Source organism: Physcomitrium patens, chromosome 1 (assembly GCF_059467195.1).
Source record: "Physcomitrium patens ecotype Gransden chromosome 1, ASM5946719v1, whole genome shotgun sequence".
Taxonomy (NCBI): Eukaryota; Viridiplantae; Streptophyta; class Bryopsida; order Funariales; family Funariaceae; genus Physcomitrium; species Physcomitrium patens.
The window spans coordinates 671,648-692,717 of NC_143410.1; the positions used below are offsets into that span (position 1 = coordinate 671,648).

The following is a 21,070-nucleotide window of genomic DNA, read 5'->3' on the forward strand; positions in this document are numbered from 1 at the left end:
TTCAAGTTTGATGGCATGGGCCATATCGAGTTATTGACGGATTTCCAAATGGTTCCGTACAATTGGAAGATTTTATGGGTACTAAATTTACAACACAGATCAATGGCAATCAGCTTAAACTTTACTATGTATAAACCCGGGACGGGTTTTCTATTCCAAAAAAGGGGGGGATAAATAATGATGATGATAGGATATTTCATCATGACGAATCGTGGAAAATAAGAGAGGGTCGACTCAATTGATTGGACCATAGTAAGAAGTAGGAGGGAGGCTCTTAATAAGCATTGTATTTTCTTTTGTGGTTAAGGAGAAGATGGCAAATATGATATCTGAGAAAGCAAGGTTGGAGACCGATTGGTAGGAACGGAAAGAACGGCTGCAGGTAGAGGTTGTGATATTGTAGACTAAACTAGCTGCATTAGTAAAGGAGGCCAATAATTTAGTGGAGACCAATATGCTTGATTCAACGACAACACCTTCGGAGATACCTTTGAAACTGACAGAAGAATGGTAGAAGATGTTGGAGGAGCGTGACAACCAAATTACTCGATGTGAGTCTCAGGTATGAGAATTGGATTTGTTGAATGAAGATCTGATGGTGTGTTTGGATGGAGAACCCTCGAATACCAAGGTAGACGATAAAGATGTAGCAGAGGAGAAGGTCACCAATGCAAAGGGTGATAAGCCAACACCATTGACTGAAGAAGCCAACGTTGCTATGTCTTTATAAGTTGAAGCTAAATAATGTTTGCGAGGATGCTGTACAATTAGGAAGGGGCTATGTAAAATAGATAAATAAACTTTGTGATAAGTTACTGGTTGGTTATTGACAACCTTGAAAATTAGACTGATTGCTAGGTAGTTTAGTTGATAACAATAGGTTGTTAGTGGAATAAATGGTTAAGAATTCAAAGGATCATAACCTTTGAAATCTGCTCGCCAACGATCCATCTTTTGGTAAGTTAAAGAGGTTGAGAAAAGAGAGATCGATGCCAGACTGTAATAGTTGTAAGCCAGGGTAAGCTTGATGCTACGTCTTTTTTGTTTCTTTGTTGTTGACAAGTAATGGATAGTTTTTGAATACTGAAAAGTTAATCTAGAGTGTCAAACTGTGAGAGTCGTAAGCCGAGATATTGAATTCTATGTAATGAACTGAGAAACTAAATATAATAGGTAAGCTAGAGATGAGTAATTGAATATATATAAACTGCAAAGAGAGTAAGTGGGAGAGGAACCGATAAGAATATGGAAGTATTGTTGAATTGATAGTCGTAGAATGGATTATGGATTGAATTAAGATGGAAGTAGTAAGCCTTGGTGTTTTGTAGTTGATAATTGATTTCATATAGCTAGAGTACAATCAATTGTGACACTAACAGATCCATTTCATATAACCAGTCTTTCCCCGTATTCGAACCCACCTCTATTAGTTCAATTGCTTTGGTATATTAAAGCTTGAACACAATGAGAACAACATTATGCATAAAAATATTTTTTTAGATATAACAACTAATGATCATAAGAGAATTTATATACAATTTCTATTCTTAATAGTAATCTTATATAAAATTCTTATCTAAGTTTTTATTAATGTATTCCTTGAGTTTAATCAAATTATTTTGTGATAAGCTGTAGATTGGTCCAAATGGCAATTGAACTCTTTCTTGAAAATCAATTAAACAATCATATAGACAGTTCTTTGAAAGGATATATACATTTTTTTTTTCAAAAAAATCTTGATAATCTTGATATCAACTTAAAATACCAATTTTAGTCTTTTACTATTATAAATAGATAAGATATATATAACAAAAGTTGATCATTATTTTTCAAGATGCATGAAAGCTTTTGTACCTACTAATAAGGATTTGATTGTATTAGACTTGTGGATTTTTACTTCATTAATAAAATTTTAGATTAAACTATATAAAAACAAATTGCAAAAAATCAAACTATTTAAGAATTATATCAATCATATTAAGAAAAAGTACTTCTAAAGAAAAGTGCACCTATGAATCTAACTTGAGTATATCTATCAAGATATTGTGTGTTAAAACAAACTTCTACTACTTGGATAATTATCCTAATTTATAAGAAGTGAATTAAATATACAAATTCATAAGTTATAGCTTGTGTTTAAATCTTAATTAAATCACTTTTTAATCTTTTTAAATATACAAGTAATTAAGTCCTAACTTCTATCTTTAATTCATATTTATAATAATAATTCTCTCATACAATGCACATCCAAAAATTCTTCCTCTTATTTTTATTTTATTTATTTATTTATTTTTATTTTTTAGAAAAAAATAAATAATTCAAATATAAAAAATCATCTTTAAATAATTTTTTATCTATAAATAAATTTTTATCCATAAATAACTTATAATCTACTTTTAAGATTCATTCATGCTTTAGTTTCCACTATGTTTAAATAATTCATCTTTTATTTAATTTTTTATCTAATAAAAATCAACTACTTCTAATCTAATCTTAAATTTATTTTTGTCCAACAAAAGCTATTCTAGTCATATCACATCCCAAGGTTTTTTTATCCAGTTAGAAGAATTCGTATTAATTATAATTGGTATAAGAAATTAATGTCTGCCACAAACAAGTACCACTTTTGGAACTATTGATTGCTTTTTTTATTTACAATTGGCAGTAATAGCATCCAAATTCATTGTCTTACTTTGGTTAAAGCTATTTCATCAAAATCTTTATCGATGGATTAGCTTGTGAGGCTATCAATTAAATGAAGCTATAGTAGCACCTTGATTATACCTAAGAAGGTCAAAGCCTTACAATTTTTAGTATATATATTGAAGTAGGAAAATAATTAAGATACTTAGAAAAAGAATATACTAGTCTATCAACAAAAGTTCAAATTGGTCACATTGATGTATAAAATAAATTTGAGTTAACTGCTTTACTACTATTGCATCCAATTTGTCTTTCTATTATTTGAACCATATTATATCAACTGAATTATACTATCTTCAATACTACTTGTAGCCAAACTATGTTAGAGCTTCTATAGCATGGAAGCAAAAAAATCAACACAAAAATCACTCTAATCATGACATCTAAGTTATAGAAATAACTCATGAGGTGTTTTAATATAAAAATTATACTTATTATACTTAAAATTACCATTTTAATTAATTAATAGAAGAGATTTGAGGTAAACAATAAAATAATATAATAATAAATGTAAGAAGAGGTTCTTCTAGAATTTTTGAGAAGAAATTCTAAAACAAATAATTTTTTATTAAATTAGCTTATATAAATTATTATATTTAATAAAAAAATTATTATCATAAATTATTTAATTAGACTTAAAGCTAAAAAAAGATCTTTAATCTAAATAAATCTATAAAAATTATAAATATAAATATAAATAAATAAATAAATAAAATAAAAAAATAAAAAAAAGAAAGAAGATAAAGAAAAGATATAGAATACCTTACTTAAAAGATTTCTTGGAATAAAGATGGAATCCAAAAATTTAAGAAAGAACTACTAGGATCTAGGAAAATATACCATGGGCTACATTCTTTACTCTCTTCTTTATTTAACAAAGAATAAAGCTTGAGGAAGTTAAAAGCATTAGATCGTTTAAGTAGTATTGCTTTCTATTCTTTTGTGTGAAAGTGATGTAGTATAATGGCTTATTGGCTAGTAAAGAAGCTTAAACTGCAAAAAAAAAATTCTTTACAAGTCGTGGTTTTTTTTTCCACTAATTTTGCGATAGTTTTGGCCTAAAGTTTTCATTTTTTCTTACAATGATTGAGGTCTAATAGCAACTATTATATATTATTATAGTGTTATTTTTCTTCATTTCTATTAAGGTATTGCAGTATAGCATCATCTTCTGTTATTATGGTATATGTGAAATACAAGTAGCATTAAATATTGGTAGTAATATGGAGTAGGAATTGGAAGCAATTCTATTGTAGTGTACTAGGTGGTTGGTTTAATATTTGGACAAAGGCAATTTACATTGCAATTTGTGATTTCATTGAATTTTTTTATTTTTTATTTTATTTTTGTTTTATAATGATCTTTTGCAGGCTTGTATTATTCAAGCGCTAGGACTAGATTTGTGATTTCTTAGTAATTGTGGTGGTAATATCGATACTAGTATTAATTCTTTCTTTAATTTTTGTGTAGTAGTTGGAAGAGCCATTGTGATTGGATAGAGCTATTATAGTTGCAATGGTAGATCATATGAGTTAAATTTTGTCTTCAAATAAGGTTTAAAAGTAGTAGGTTGGATCAAGGCTAGACTTAAGTTAAGAGGTTGTTGCTGTTATTGAGCACAAAAATTCTTCTATAAGTCAAAAAAAGACTTAAAATTGTACATGAGCTAACAAAAATTCTTGGATTTTATAATTGACATCTATAAAGTCAATGTATTCTTCTATGTTCATCTTTGGATCTTTTTTGACTTTAGTTACAGTCCTTGTTGAAAAGAGTAATACCGTGGTAGTTGTTTGGATTTATATTTTGATGAGGGTGATAGTATTATCTATATTAAAGATAAAAAAGATCTTATATAGTTACAATTATATAGAATTAAATCATAATAAGTTGTTAATAGTCAAAAGATAACAAAGAATAAAAATAAGTTATTATGATAGCGACTAGGATTTTAAATAGTAGCTATGTTAAGAAGAATCTAAGATTTAGTTAGATGTACCAAAGAAAGATGAATATGATTGTAGATGAAGACTCTAACTATAAGTAAGGAGTGTTGGAAGTAAGATTCATCTTATTCCACACTTCTTTTGAATGTAACCTTGTTGATACAAGTATTGTGGCTTCAATCTTTTTTTTTTTTAATAAATTATGGATCTACTCATATTTCTTTGTGAGTTTTTTGAATTTATAAAGAATAATTTTTGTTATGTAGAATAGATCATATTATTTTTACTAATATTAGGATTTTAATACTTCTAACTTTTAAATTTAAATCTAGATCTACATCATTGTTTGTTCTTACTTATTGTTAAGTACATCTCTAATTTAAGGTTTTATTTACATCTTATTGCAAATACTAGTATTGTGTTTTCTTAGTGAGTTAATTCTTCAATAGATTAATTTTGTAGTTTCATGTGTTAAAGAGTTTAAGGTACTTAAAAGACCTCTTATAGTACTTAGAGATAATTTGTGAACATAAAAGTAATAGAAGAGTAGAAAATTTAGTTTGAAACATTTATATAGTTCCTTAGACTTATGAGAGATTCTAAAAATGAATTTAAAAGTGTTTTGAGAGTGAAAACATTAGTTTATTTTTTAATACATCTATCTCTTAGACATGGCTTCAAGTGATAGTGAAGGCTTGAGAGTAATTGAAAAATTTAGAAGTGAAAATTTCTACCCTTAGAAGGTCAAAATGGAGCTTTTGTTGGTTTCTTTGGACCTTTGGAATATTTTAGATAAAAGTGAAGAGCCTCCAAGCATGCATATTGAAATAAAAGAAAAAAAAATACTATAAAAATTGTGAAAAAAAGGCTTTTGGATTGATTACAAATAATATTAATGGAGCCAACTTCTCCCACATTACCTCTTACAAAGGACCAACAAAAGTATGGAAGACTCTTTGCAACATCTATAAGAGGAAGAACTTATCCAATGTCATTTATACAAAGAGGAAGTTTTTTACTTATAAAATGGAAGAGGATGAAGACCTCATGGCATATATCAATAAGATAAAGGTACTTGCAAACTACCTTGCAATTATAAAAAAATCCTTAGAAGATATAGATGTTATCATAATCCTACTTATGAGCTTGCCAAATTCTTACAACTACCTCTTTGTGGCTTTGGAATCCATTAAGATAAAAGAACTCATAATATGCTATATGACATCAAGACTTAGCTATGAAGTGACTAAGAAGAAAGAAAAAAAGCCTCAAAATAAAGATTTAGTATTCTATTCACAAAAAGACAAGGAAAACTATTCAAAATAATAAGTTAATATCAAAACTTGCTTAATTTGTAGCAAAGTAGGATATATTGCTTAAAAAGACTATAAAGGCAAAAATATGGAAAGAAAGAATGTAAATAATATGGAAGATGAATTTGGAGGACAAGATTATGTATTTACAACAAAAAATAGAACCTCTTTGGCTACCATGTTAAGATGGATTGTGGACGCATATTGTTTAAAGCATATCACATCTTATAAGTATTTATTTGATACTTATAAAGCTATTTTAACATCAAATGTGATTTTGGTGGATAATAAAACATATGAAGCCATTGAAATTGCTTCTATTGTAGTAGAGGTGGTTGTAAATGGATAAATTAATAAGATCAGATTCACAAACGTCTTCTATGTGTACAAGATGAAGCAAAACCTACTTTTAGTGAGTAAACTTATAATGAAAGGTTTTAGGATTCGAGTCAATAAGAATGGATGTTTTATAAGAACATTGTTTGGAAACATGGTTGCATAGTACTCTAGAGAGGAAAATTTATACTATTCCAAGTGTAAGAAGTTCAATGAATTAGATGTAGCTATATTTGCTGAATTTACATCAAACCAAGATAAGTTGAATATATGGCATTGTCATGCTAGCCATTTGAATGTATAGAATATGGCAAAACTTAAGTCTATGGTAAAGAGCTTAGATCTTGGCAAATAAGAAAAAAATATGATAAAAATTATATATTAAGGATGCATATAAGGCAAACAACAAAGGGTCTCATTTTCAAGTGGTGTAGTAATATGTACTACAAAGTTGTTGGATATTATCTATTTCAATGTAGACCTATAAAGACCACAAGTATTGGAGGAGCAAGGTACTCCCTCACTTTTATTGAAGATTATACAAGAAAGATTTGGATCTACATTCTTAAAGCCAAGAATAAATATTTTTAAAATTTTAAGGAATTTAAAGCACTTATTGAGAAACAAAGTGAGCGTAAGATTAAGGTACTATGTACAAACAATGAAAGTAATTACATGTCTAAGAAAATTGATGTTTATTTGAAGAATGAAGGAATTTTTAAACAAATAACAATTCTATACATTCCACAATGAAATAGTATTGTTGAAAGGATAAATCAAACTATTGTAAAGATAGCAAAGAGAATGCTTCATGCTCAAAATCTTAGTTATGAATTTTAGGCAAAAGTTGTGGTGAATGCAATATATATGAGAAATAGGTGGCCAACAAATGTTCTTGCATCAATGATATTACAAGAAGCTTAGAGTAGGAGACAACCTTGTATTTCACATATGAAAAACTTTGGATGCATTACATATGTTAAGACACTAAATTGTGTGAGGTCCAAATTTTATACAAAAGGTATAAAGTGTGTTTACTTGGGATATTGTGAAGGTACCAAAGCATATAGGCTTATTTATTTGGATACCAAAAAGATCATCAAAAGTTGTGATGTTGAATTTTTAGAACTTAAGAGTTTTTATGAGTACATGGAAATGTATCTAGGTGGAAGTAATGGCGTATTTGTGAAAACTTCTTTAATTCCACTAAAAAAAAAAAAGATGAAAAAAATAAAGATGGTAATGAAGATAAAGAGAAAAAAAAGATGAAGAAGAATGCCTTACAAATTCTTATGACCAGCAATAAAGATGTCAAAGTTTATGATGATGATGATGATGATGATGAGTAGTAATTCTTGAGTGAAAAAAAATAAGCTTTAAAGGAAAAGAAGCTTAGAAGAGAGCATAGAATACAATAAGATGAATCTTCTTTAAATGAAAGGAGATATTCTTTGAGAAAAAAAAAGACCATGTAGCAAATGATGGAAAAACCACATCTTTCTTTAAGTAAGTGATGAACATATAAATATTACTCTTCGTACTGATCTATTGTCTTTGTATGATGCTATAAACAATGGTATATGAGAATTGGCATCTCTTCCAGCAAATTGATCTAATATTGATTGTAAATGGGTATTTATGACTAAAAGAGATGTAATGGGTGTGATAGTGAGGCATAAATCAAGATTAGTTTCCAAAAGATATTTAAAAGTTGTTGATATTGACATTAATGAGATTTATATATCCATTACCAAATTTACTATTATTAAGACTATTATAGCAATTAGAACAGTAATGGACTTAAAAATACACCAAATAGATGTGAAGATAGCCTTTTTGAATGGAAAAGTGTAAGAAGATATTTATGTAAATCAATCTCAAGGATTTATACAATATGGCAAAGAGCACCTTGTATGCAAGTTGAAGAAATCCTTGTATAGATTGAAACAATCACCAAAAACATGGTACTAATGTATTGACATATTTTTTGTCAATATGGGATTTGCAAAGAATGATGTTGATTATTGATTACATGTGATGCAATCTAAAGAATTCTTGCTGATTGTAATCTTCTATATTAATGATTTGATCATCTTGGCTAATAATATGAAAAAGATGGATTGAATGAAGGTCATATTAGAAAAGGAGTATGAGATGAGTAATTTGAGAGAGCTCTACTATTATTTAGAAGTGGAGTTTTTAAGAGATTATGATAATAAGACTATTACAATGAGTCAAAGCAAGTACATTAAAGAATTGTAATCTACTACAATAATACATACTATTATAAATACAAAAAAAAATTATATTGTCAGGGGCAAGTTCCTTTGGCATAAATTAAAAAATGAGGTAGAACCATAATAAGTACTATAGAACATTCAACTAGATGCCATTGCAACTTGAAGTTGCCATCAATAGAAAAAAAAAAAAAAAAAAAAAAAAAAAAAAATGATTTAGTCCTTGCACCTTCTTTGTATCAACTCCAAGATCAAGTCACATTGATAACAAGGCTTCTTTGGCAACTTTAGATCAGACTTCTACATAATTTGGAAGCAAAAACTCATATGCCAATATCAAATATAGAACAATACTCTTCAATAGAACTCTGTTACAAATAACAACAAGAAAAAAATTAATTTTGCCTACTACATTGGCACAATAATATTCCATTGACTGATCATAGAAAAAAAATTAGGAGCAAAGCGAAGCCTCTATCGCTTACTTTAAAAAAAACAATGGCTTTTCGTAGAGCAATGTAAAAAAAGCAGCAACGTTGAATTAAAAATAACAAAAAAAAATAACAAAAAATAACAAAACAAAACAAAACAAAAAAACAAAAAAACAAAAGAACCACCTAATATTGACGATGAACAAAATTGACCAAAACAAAAATCATTAGTCAAGAAGAGGAACATCTATGGCCATGTCTTATATTATCACATCTATGAAGGTAAAAACAATCATTGTAGATCATAATTACAAAAAAATGGAAATACAAGGATAAGATGATATTGGAGACATTATGTGAGTTACCAAAATATCTCACTTGTTGTGTTAGAACAAAAAGAATGTAATTAAAATGCCAAGTGCAATTATTAGATGAAAGATTAAATAAAAAATGTTACATACAAGCAAATTAAAGTTAAGAAAAAAAATATGACTAATATAGAAATTCTAATAAGAAAGTCCAATTGTAGAAGGTATTTTGGAAGGAATTTAAGTGGCATAATTTTAATATCTTAAGAGCATCTAGAAGGAATCCAAAATCTTCACAATTCTAGTATATATGGTAAAACATGACAATATTCAATCTGAAATCTATACCATATATCATAGAATATGGGATATTAGATATAGTATTAGATTTTATATAAAATACAAACTTCATACAATATAATATGTGGTACAATACCACGAACAATTGCTGGATGATATATAGAAGAATATGATTCTGAATACATACCAAATACAATATTGATATTATATTAGATGGTACTGAAGATGGTGTATAGATAATATTAATATGAAATATTATATGGATCCAGAATATTGCAAGGTATAAGATATATGGCATACAAATATGGCATGTGTATTAGTACATGCATCAACATGGTATCAACAAACTTAGATATGAATATCCAAGAATCAAGCTAATTATTGCAAGCCTTTGGATTGTCGATAGGAATTCAGCTTAGATCTAGGATTCTCTATTCTTCTTTTTTTTTCTTTCTATTTCTCTATCTTTCCAAAAAATAATTCTTTGTTGCACCATGTCATTAAATTTATTGAAATATTTTCTAGTATGAGAAGAATTGTCATATCAAATGCATATTTGTACATAATTTTATTTTAAAATAACCTTCAAATTATTTATAGAATCTTTTCTTTAATTTTTGTTAATTTAATTTGAAGATCTTTTATTCCTATGTATAATCTCTTCAACCTCCATATCTTCTTTTGTTGATATAGACATTGGAAATTGAATAATAGACATTGTCAATTATGTCATATGCACATAAAATTACTTATATTATTCTTTGAATGTTGATTCTATCTTTCTTCATTTTTCTTTTTGCAAGTAAACCTATAGCATCTTCAATATTTCTTCACTTTGTTGTTAATCCTTCATCTTCTTCTTTGTCTTTAAAATGTAATTCCAATTTTTTGTATAATTCTTCATTGATACCTTAAAAAAATGATTCAACCTTGTTTGGCTCCAAATTTAACTTTTCTACCTTCAATAATTAAAAATATTATCTTTCAAACTCCTTTAATAGCTCTATTGCTTGTAATTTTTTATTATGCTACTTAATCTAGTCTAGAAATAATTTCTTAGTAATACAATCAATGACTTTTAAGAAATATTTGTCTTTTAATGCATGTAAAAATATCTCCCATGAACTCCCATAATGCTTCATAATTAATGTAACTTGTTCTTTTATCTCCATTATAGTGGTAAGTCCATATAGTTCAATCATCTTCTTCTTAGAAATTTTATTTAATTCCATTTTCCATATGCAACTTCTTAAATAATTTAAAATATTTCTTCTACCAAATTTGTCAATTTTGTAAACTATTGCTTTTAATGTTATAGTTGTTAAAGCTTCCTTACAATTATTGCTTTGCTATTACTATATAGACAATATAAAAACTTGAAACATATTTACAATTGTTAAATCCATATATATACTTTTTCCTTCAATCAAAGCTCTATTAGAAGCTCTACTTGCAATTCTATTTGAAGTTCCTTCCATAGCTGCTTCAAATCTCTTATTATCTTTTTTCATTAAATCAAAATAAAAATAAACAAACTTTAAGATATTCTACCTAAAGCTTTCACATTAAATTCACCATTTATGTCATATTATGTATATTCTTGCTTAAGAATGTATTGAGTATTTAATTGTAGAAAATAAATAGAAATACAACAAAAAAAATCCTTTCAAATTTAATAATATCTTAAATAAATTCTAAATAATCTTTAATAACCATAATAAAAATTTAATAAGTCTAAAAGGAATTTAAAAGAAATTAAAAAAGAAACATAAAGAAATAATAAATTATTCTCAAAAATAAAATAAAATAAAATAAAATCCTAAAGAAATAAAAATAATCTTTATTAGAAATATAAAATTTTAAATAAATAATAAAAAATCCTTCAAATACTAAAAATAAGCATATTAAATAAATTCTAAATAAATCTTAGATAAATATTAATCAAATTCTAATTAAATTCTAATTAAATCCCAATCAAATCCTAAATTAATTCTAATAAAAATTTAATGAATTTTAATCAAATCCTAATCAAATCTTAAATCTTAATTGAATTCTTAATAAATCCAACAACACATTTAAATCTCAATAATTTATAATTGAATCATTAACTTCAACTCAAAATTAGCACACTTCTCAATAACCAAGTTGCCAATAAGTATAATAAAAATTTGAAGAAGATCAAATATATCATATAGAAAATAACTCCTAAAATTTGCTTACATAAAGCTAGCCTCTTTCTCCAACCTGGATGTCAATATTTTAGAGCCAAAATTTCTAAATAACATTGTTCAATAGATTTCAAACTATGTTTAATTTTTAAAATCAAGTTTACTACTTTTATACAAAATTTTATTTCAATCTAACTAACAAATCGTCAAATATTTGAGAAATCTACATTGGTCTTCTAAATCCTAATTTCTAAGGCTTCAATATGTTTGAGCTTTAATAAACTTTAAACAAACCAAAAGATCAAGCTCAAACTTATAACACAAATTACACAATATAATTATCACTTAATTACAAAATTTTACTTACAAATCATTTATAAATTTCACACAATTATCCAAATTGCAAACTCTTTGAATTTATCAAAATCCAAAGTCACTCAAAAACAACCCTAACTTTATAAAGTCTTTATAAAGTTGTTACATACTTAAATTACTTCAAGCCACTGTTTAAAGAACTTTTCTCCTATATGCTCTCAAATCTCACTCTCTAATCAACCAAAGAATCCTAAAGTTACTATAGGTGTGTAGTTTTGTGCCTTGTGATTTGGTTTTGACCTTGGTTCACAACTAATCCTCTCTAGGTATCAATACTTCATATTTTGAGGTAATTTTTACTAAAACATATTCTTAACCTTCTCTTAAATATGCCTATATCAATTATTCATTTTATTTACTTCGATTTAGCTCATTTATATCCCTACAAAGTAAATAGAAATCTCTTCTATAAAATGTAGCATTAAGTCTAAAAATTTTACTACCTTCCTATTATCTATTCTTATTTTTCTATTATATCTTTCTATGAGACTCTTCTATAATAATATCCATATTTTTATTTTTCACCATATAGTTGTATTACCACACAACAACATTACTAGAGCTCTTTCCTTCCTTTACTTTCTTTTATATCATTAAGATGCAAACACATAATGCTATTTATGGCTAATTTGTTGATGCAAAGATTTGTCCAAAGGGCATAAGGTAGCACAAAGCAAAAGATTAAAAGTAATTAAGACACCATCTATGTTATGTATTTGAATACAATCTTTTGTTAATCCAATTTTAACAAGTTTAGATGCATGCATCTGTAATCATCCCATGGTGTTGCAATCTAATGTAGAGCCTTTGTCAATCTTTTTTCTTCTCTACCATATAAATTAATGTTGATGGATTTTGGTGATGTAGCTAGATATGGTGTGACAACCATATCAATTAATCAAGAGAACCCAAGTGGGGAGTAGCCTCAACAACATGGGTCTGTTGCTTTAGCCACTCCCTAATAACAGTAATAATAGCCAAGTTTTCCAAAAGAAAGAAAGAAATAATGGTTCATTGTGAAATCTGCAAAAATTACTTCCTGTAAGGGCGTGAATGATGGATGAAACAGCTCATCGCCTAGTACCAAGAGACAATTTTATGCAGAATGGCTACAAGGGCACCTTCCGATACATATCTCTACGACCTGGGCCATGCAGGATTTCACCTTTGTTGTCAAGAATTAGGGCTATCTATGTCACTAGACGGACAAAATCCATAAATGAGAACAGCAATTGGGCGTGAAGTGGGCATGAAACGGGTATAAGACGGGCATGAAACAACGAAGCTTTACAAACAAATGTGCTTAGTTTCGAGATCCGAGCAAGTTTGTAACATTGAGAAATAAGACGTCTTCAGTAGATTGGCAATTTCTGCAACGACAGTTTCAAGTTGAAGAGGAACGACAAGAGCGATGGCTGGGTAGGAACCCTGTGAAACGGGGAAATAAAAACGAAAAGATTTGTACTGAGCATCAAATTAGATGTTCAAGTGTTGCAGAGCTACATTGATAGGTGAGAGCCTTCAGCTCTTGTTCCTCCACTTCCTTCTCCTCGCCGCAGGATCACGGCGAGGGCTACACGACTGCCAATGAATCCAATCCATTTTCCCTGCTGCAATCAAAGTTTCTTCGTCTTCTTGAGAAGATCATCACCACCTCCATTCACGTAAGTCCTACGTATGTATCACCGCGTTGCTTACTTCGCAGAAATCGGCTTCTACTAAACTCAACGTCATCGCAATGACGGCAGAACACACAAGATGCTGCAATTAGTTCAGCTGTCATCGTCATCGCAGTCATAGTCGCCGCTGTCCGTCCATTGCTACCTTGGGAGTGTCTACACGTGATTTGAAATCATCACAAACTTACACCAAACCATGGTTTATGCTCACCCTCTCTACCTCTAAGGTTCCCGTCACACTCCTCCCTTATATGGGTCTAAGCATGTTCTTTCTTTTGATGTGTGAGGGTTAATAAACTACAAGAAATGCGAGCTCCGAGGCTGTACTGAAATCTCCATTGCAGAGCTCGCTGTTGGGCGGGACTGGAGCCTAATCAAGAACTCTTTGTCCTCTTCACAAACCGGCCCTGCAGTTCAGAGCGGGAAACCACTCGTGAGACTTTGAGTCATTTTCAATATCACGATCGATTTCCCAGCAGAGTTTATGACGTTGATGAAGACACACCTGCAGAGATCTTCTTCCTGACGTACAGCTTCAACCGATTTCGCTAGCGATGAAGGAGGTGTAAACCTAAACAGTCGCTCCATACCTCTAAAACGCTATTGAGCAGTAACTACTAAAGGGAAACTAACCTTCATACGAGGCCGCTTCTCTGCATTGAGCTTCCTAACTTCGTATCTAATCTTCTTCGAAAAAAGTCGACTCCGCCTTTTCGCTTTGTATCTCATCACTCTAGCCTCCCGGCCTCCATGTCCATCATCGGCACCTCCCTGCCCCATGTCAGGCACTAGACCCACGTCCTGGAAGCACCAAGGAACAGAGAGGAGCTCAATACTTTTATTCTTTCGTTTGTTTGTGTGTGTGCGTGTGTTTGTTTGGCCCAAAATAGCTACTGCTCTTAACAAACTGCGACTACCTGCTGAAGATTTGCGTGACTAGATTCCCGAGCAACACCTACCGTGGCCTCAGAAGGGAAATTTTCGGGATTGACCCAGGGCTCGCCTCTGTCAGACCAGGCAGTGATGACGTCTTCATAGTTTAATCTTAGGGAGGGAACTGTACGCATATCTTCTTCAGTAAGACCTTCTAGGCAGCACCGCAAAATCTCCTTGGCTTCATTCTTAATGTTCTCAGGGCTTGAATGCACTGTTTCGCTCTTTCGATTCTTCGCAAAAAAATTGGCGAAAGGACCAGTGGAAAATTGATCATTCTCTACTCCAACTACATTCTGCTTGAGGGAAGTGCCTGTGGAAATGGAAAGACAAAACAGGAAGAGTTCATCAGCATTACTGCACTGCGATGAGTTAAAATATCTAAACACCACATAGAAAAACTGGAACGCAGAAGGAGGACTGAAATAGCAAACAATGAGTGAAGGTCGTGAGCGTGTGCTCCCAAGTAAAATACCTCTCGCGTCAGACGTAGCCGCGCCATCTCCCTCAAAAGCCCCCGGTAAGCTATCACGAAGAGCAAGGTCAAAACTGTACGTGTTATTACTCAATTCTCGGGACCCAAAATCCTCAAACCCGTCAAGTCCCGGAATATCACCAGAGATGAAACACGCATCTCCAGCAAGACTAATGTTGCCATCCATGTCGCAGCAGATATTGATCCCGTCATCGAATGCATCGGGAACCAGGAACTGGTCCGACATGACGTCGTCGGAGAAGCAGTCATCTTGAGCCGCTTTTCCTTTGAAATAGGCAACAAATGAGTCTGAAGATGGAGAGCTGCTACCTCCCTGAGCGTCGCTGTTCAATTCAGGAGAGAAATCGGACGACAAATCCAACTCGGAGCTCGACGGCGAGGAGTCCTGGGCCACCGTGATGAGCGACGGCACCTCTTGGGTATCGTCCACGAGGAAATCCTCAGTATCAAAAGCGTCTGTGACCGTCAAGAACTCGTCCTCCACCTCCACATCCTTCGCATTGTGCAGCTTCGAAGCAGGTGTGGCTTCAGTAATGTGCTGAGCTTGACGATGAGGATGAGGTCTACTGGTCCTAGATCGCTTTCTGGGTGGCAGGACCTGCACTGGAGATGCGTGCGTCTTCTTAGATATGGTATGTTTTCGCTGTGAAAATGTTTTATCTTTCATCAAGTCAGCGGCGGGTTTTCGAGCTGGTTGCATTGCGACTCCGCTTGGGGTGAGGCGATGTCGCTCATGACGTCGCGCGAGAGCATTGGCGGAATGCACTTGCGTGTCACACTTGTCGCAGAGATACGCTCGATCGGCACCGCAGTACCAACGTGCGCTCTTGCTGGCGCAGACGTCGCATGCTCGCGACGCTCGTCCTGCTATTGCCATTGCCGTAGCCGCCGACCTGCTAGCTCCCTTGGTCGTCATCTCAGCGATATTATTGAATCCCTCCACCACTCCTCTTCTACAAAACGCTTCGCTGCAGTCAGTCACCACGCCCACCGATGCCTCTTATTTCTTTTAGTACTCAGGAAGTTCACAAAAACTGGTACACAAGTACAAACTACCAGTTGAAGGGATTCCGAAGAAAGCCTCTTAAGACAGCCATTATCAAAACCGACGAGCAATCGTGCTCCTCCTCGCACCAGCTCTCGGTCACTTCAGAGCTACTGATTCTCAGTTTCAACTCACCGAGGCTGACTACTCAACAAGTTTCATGTAATTCTCTACAACTTAATTGATATATATTATTTCGTCCACGATCCTTGCGCAGATGAATGTCGGAAAAATATTACTAGTGAGACAAATCATGTGTTGCATTCGGGTCCCTTCAGATAAAGAAGCAGGGACACACAACGCATACTACAACTCCTTCACTCCACGCCAATTGAGATAAACTGCATTACTGAACCCCAGTAATCCTTCCACTGCTCGACCTTGTGTACTAAGCGTCCCACCCCGTCGCTCTACAAACTATCGCAATCTCAATGCCTCGCCATCACCTCAATCTCCCCTTCACAAGATGAACGATACCTGGACTTAACCTGAAGCTAAAGAACAAACACGCACGCACGGACAACTTTACGGATGCTGAAGCTTGCATACCGAATTCCGACCGATTCGACAAACGTGGGATCAATGGCATCAGCCTGGGTACACCCTACCTTGACGAGCCCTATCACCTTGACCTGCGAGGAGACAGGCTCACAACTGCAATCTACCCTATTTCTTTATGAAGAGAAAAAATGTGCAGGGGCCCTCCTATAAGAAATCTCTGCGTCTGGGAGAAGGGACAGAGGGTGGCACTGGCACAAGCCACAAGCCATCCGCCACGAGCCTAGCCTAGCGGCTACACTATAGCAACATTCCAGTAGCTGCTCATTCTGCGACCAACTCGGTGAAAATTTCTGCCCCCTTCTCTGTGGCCAATGGAGAGAAGATGCTGCCAGGTTGCTTCAGAGGGAATTACTGTCCCTGGCCTGCTCTTTTCTCAACCCAACCCCCGCGGACGGTGATCTCCCCTCTCGCCATTATTGACGGTGTAGAATTCCAGACTACCTCGTCTCCAGCGGAAGCTGTGCATTCCCCCAACCTCCGTCGCCGCTCCACGAAGAAACAGCGCGTCGATTTGTGAGGACATTTTGTGAGAATTGAATCGGAACAAACTCAACTAAGGAACAACATCCAAGACGCCACTTTTGTTACAAAAATCATACTATTTATTTGTGTTCTAGCAAACCCACACCCTCATTCTGAGATTAGGCTGCGCTGAAGATGATCACTGCAGACGTTAGAATATATCACCACCCTTTGGGCACTATTACGTTTTATTTATTTCTTTCTCTCCACCAATTCTAACATGGCATGTCATGAAATGTGAAAATTTTAAACCTCAAAAGAATAGCGTATCAAATTGGCGTTCAACTAAGTAATTGGTGTGTGTGTGAGAGAGAGTGTGCATAAATCTGAATGAAATGGGGGTTCTAAATTGGTTCCCAATTTTGATTTAAGTTAGCAGTGGAGCATCCACCAGTGGTTAAAGTCGCCAGTCTCAGTAGATATTACAAGAAGTCCACATCGTAAAGCCGTGTGAGATGTAGGTTACGTGCTTAGATATTCATAACTCTGGTGGCAGGCTTAAAACAGGTAGGTCTGACCCCCAAGCCTGCGTACAGATCAGAGTGCTTTTGCATCAGCATGGTCATAAAGTCAACTTCTGTTCGTTTAATCCTTTTACTTATATATATATATATATATATATTATTTCCCTGTTGCCCACGGAATGCAGAGAAAATTTACGAATTCAATGCCCAGAGCACCTGACTGAAAAAGGAACGGCGAACCGACCCTTCAGCCAACGATGGATGAAACCAGGTCACTGACGTTGAACTTCGTCAGATATTCATTCATCCATTTGTACTCCTTCACGGGAATGGGGTCCCGAATCCGATGTACAATTGGGATGTGGCGTATTTAGAGAAAGCACATGGTTTGAAAAAGGTGGATGTCAACCATCTACTTTCATTCATCATGGTCAAAGGATTTGCCAGACCCCAGCTCAAATCCCAAGCCCGATTTCCTTTTATTGGGGGCCTCCCAATGAGCGGCTCAGAGTGGGCAACGTGTCATGATCCACCGGCTATAAGACGCCAAAATGACCTGTAGAGTTAACTAATGGGCATTTTGAAACTTAGAGGTTCTTTTAATTAAATTTCCAATCTGGAATAAATCAGGGTAAATGAGAAAGTGGTGCAACTATTGCACTAGAGACAAATTCTGCTATAGTTTGAAAAACTTGGGTAATATAGAAGGTAATTTTATGAAAAATGGAAAGTAATATGCACTGGTAACATCAACTTGTCCCCTGCTTGCAAGCCCCTGTCCTGCCAGATTACCTGTTGAAGAAATTGAGTGATTGGAATGTCTAGAAGACAGTCCACAACTATGCATGTATTGAACAAGACTTTGATTTCAAGTACCATGATATCTTCACTTTTGTTCATGTATAAAAATAGATACTGGATGATGTACAACTATTGACAACATTTCAATTATTTGTTTGAATCTGTGACCATACAGGTGTATGTATGGCCATGACACACAAATAGATCATGTTTCTGTTATAATACTTGTAAAGCTAGGTGGCAACATAAACAATCAAAACTGGGTGTAATGTGCAAATGTGTTTGTTGCTCTAACCATCAATTAATTATATTGAACTTTTATTGAAACATCTTTGTGTCTTCTACCACAGAGTTAAATTACAGACATTGTTTTACATTCATATCATGTGTGGTTACATTAACACACATTTTAACGCATGGTTTAGATGATATTTTTAGAATGTAACATATTGTATGTTGAAATTGATGTCATTGACAGATATTCTATTAAAATTCTACATTCCATCCTATATTATTACTTTGGACCAAGGTGTATTTAGATACGTTGATTCACGAGCATGTATGTAGAATTTTATTGTGTTACTCTTTAGACTTTTTATTCATTCATTTAAATATATTTGAATAGTTAAGAAGTTATTAAAAAAATACCTATACACACACAAATAAGAAGTAAATTCAAAGGACCCAGTTGGATTTAGGGCAAAGCCACACAGTTGTCCAATTGAGATGGTGAGAACTAGAGAGCCAATAGACTTCCACAATTGATCCCATTGAAGGCGAGAAGAGATTCCTCTTTGCAATGATACTCGTCAAAAGCTTTGGTTCTACATAATGACGGGGTTCCAGCCTGCTCGTCAGAGACCTGCAGGTACCTACAAGCCCAAGGGAGGTACTGATCCAAGACGGGGGGAGGTACAAACCCACCTGTGACAAGGCGAGAGCCAAAGGCGATAGGACAAAAGGGAGAGGCCCTGTGACGTATTCCCACTCGCCCATGCTACCTGGAGCACCGAGGCTGTGGAACCGTGCAGTACCGCACGGTTCCCAGAAGGGGCCAATGCAAGATTCTGTGGCAGGGTTCTGTCCACACGGGCGGTGATCAATGGGGTGGGAGGGAGTTTGTTGGATGCAAGTGGCTACCCTTTCATTGGATGCATTTCTCATTCGTTGTTATCAACGTAATCATTAGAGAGTCCCTTTCATTATATAAGTTAGTTATTCTCTTACACACATGCATTGTTAGATTACATTCCTTTTTCTTTTTCTTTTCGGTTTCTTTCACGTTTACACAGCCACAGGCGTGCACATAAAGATACAACAATAAAGAAATTGAAACAACTTTGTGCATGGTATTGTACATTCAATTTTTGAAATGTTGCGACTGAATTCTGACCATAGACTTGTGTTTTTCTTGCTGTTTTAATTGGATATTTTTATATATTTATTAATTATAATTTGTTAAATGTATTATTTAGTATCAAAATATTTTTTATTTTATTTAGGAGGCATATTTTAACTTGTCTCAAATGTTTCACATGATCACTATTTAAATAAAAACATGCTATTGTTACACAACTTCTATTTAATATTTAATCATTTAGATTTTTGTGAATTATTGTACTAATAGAATGTGACATTAGCAGTGACTTCCGTTCGTAATTTTACCTATTTCAATAACAACAAATGAAAAAACAATATATATATATATATATATATATATCAGTAGTTGCCCAATTTTTTTTTTAAGACAGAGAGTGAAAAAAAATGGAAAAATGGAAAAATGAAAAAGAAGATAGAAACAAACCATCATGCTTGTCAACAGTTGTCAACGTTGTACTCTTATTCTAACTTATAGCAACTCAATTAAGATTTCATATTTACAAGAGTTCTTTAACACATGGAAATAAAAACTACATTTTTGTATGCAACTATTATGCGATGTTTCTTGATTCAAAAGTAAAATGTTGATCCAGAGTAAAAACACAATCTCTATTTTCTATCCAAATTAGAAAGAACAGATTTATTGTTTTTGTTTGTTTGTGTACATACACTCGCTCTCATACACACATATTCATGGTACAGTTAACACTGTTCACTAAGATTATAATTCCATGTATCCACACGAGAAGTCAGATTAGCATGTGCAACTCCAACGAAACTATTGTGAAACCGAAAGAGGAACACGCTTGCTGTGAACTACGTTTTCAGATCCAAACCCCAAAACCCTGTATGTATCGGAGCTGAGAGGTGCGATGCGTTCCGGAATTCCTAGCCAGAGGCGTGTGCCTGCGCAGGTGCATCTCCGATCTAATAATGGACGAGATCCAATTCCTCCATCACGTGATGCAATTTTCCAAATGTGATCAGGGAGACGGAGATCGGAGAGTTCAATGTCCCGGCAATCGCTCAGGGGAGGATGGGCGATGGGCTCAGCGTGAGAGAGCGAGGCTTC

At 33.2% G+C, this 21,070-nt stretch overlaps 1 protein-coding gene across 2 annotated transcripts; it reads right to left on the reverse strand.

Moving 5' to 3' along the window:
- Positions 1–13,561: 13,561 nt before the first annotated feature.
- On the reverse strand, positions 13,562–16,907 carry LOC112290217 (zinc finger protein CONSTANS-LIKE 16). 2 transcript variants are annotated; one of them, XR_002972078.3, is made up of 4 exons: positions 15,205–16,278; positions 14,756–15,042; positions 14,302–14,597; positions 13,562–14,203 (listed from the first exon to the last, which is right to left on the reverse strand). XR_002972078.3 is itself a non-coding variant. In XM_024536301.3 (4 exons), the coding sequence occupies exons 1-4, from the start codon at positions 16,139–16,141 to the stop codon at positions 14,171–14,173; spliced, it is 1,425 nt and encodes a 474-aa protein (XP_024392069.1). In that variant the 5' UTR covers positions 16,142–16,907; the 3' UTR covers positions 13,562–14,170. The 2 variants fall into 2 exon arrangements, 1 of the variants encoding a protein (XP_024392069.1); XM_024536301.3 differs by having other exon boundaries at positions 14,430–14,597; positions 15,205–16,907.
- Between the last annotated feature and the right edge of the window lie 4,163 nt (positions 16,908–21,070).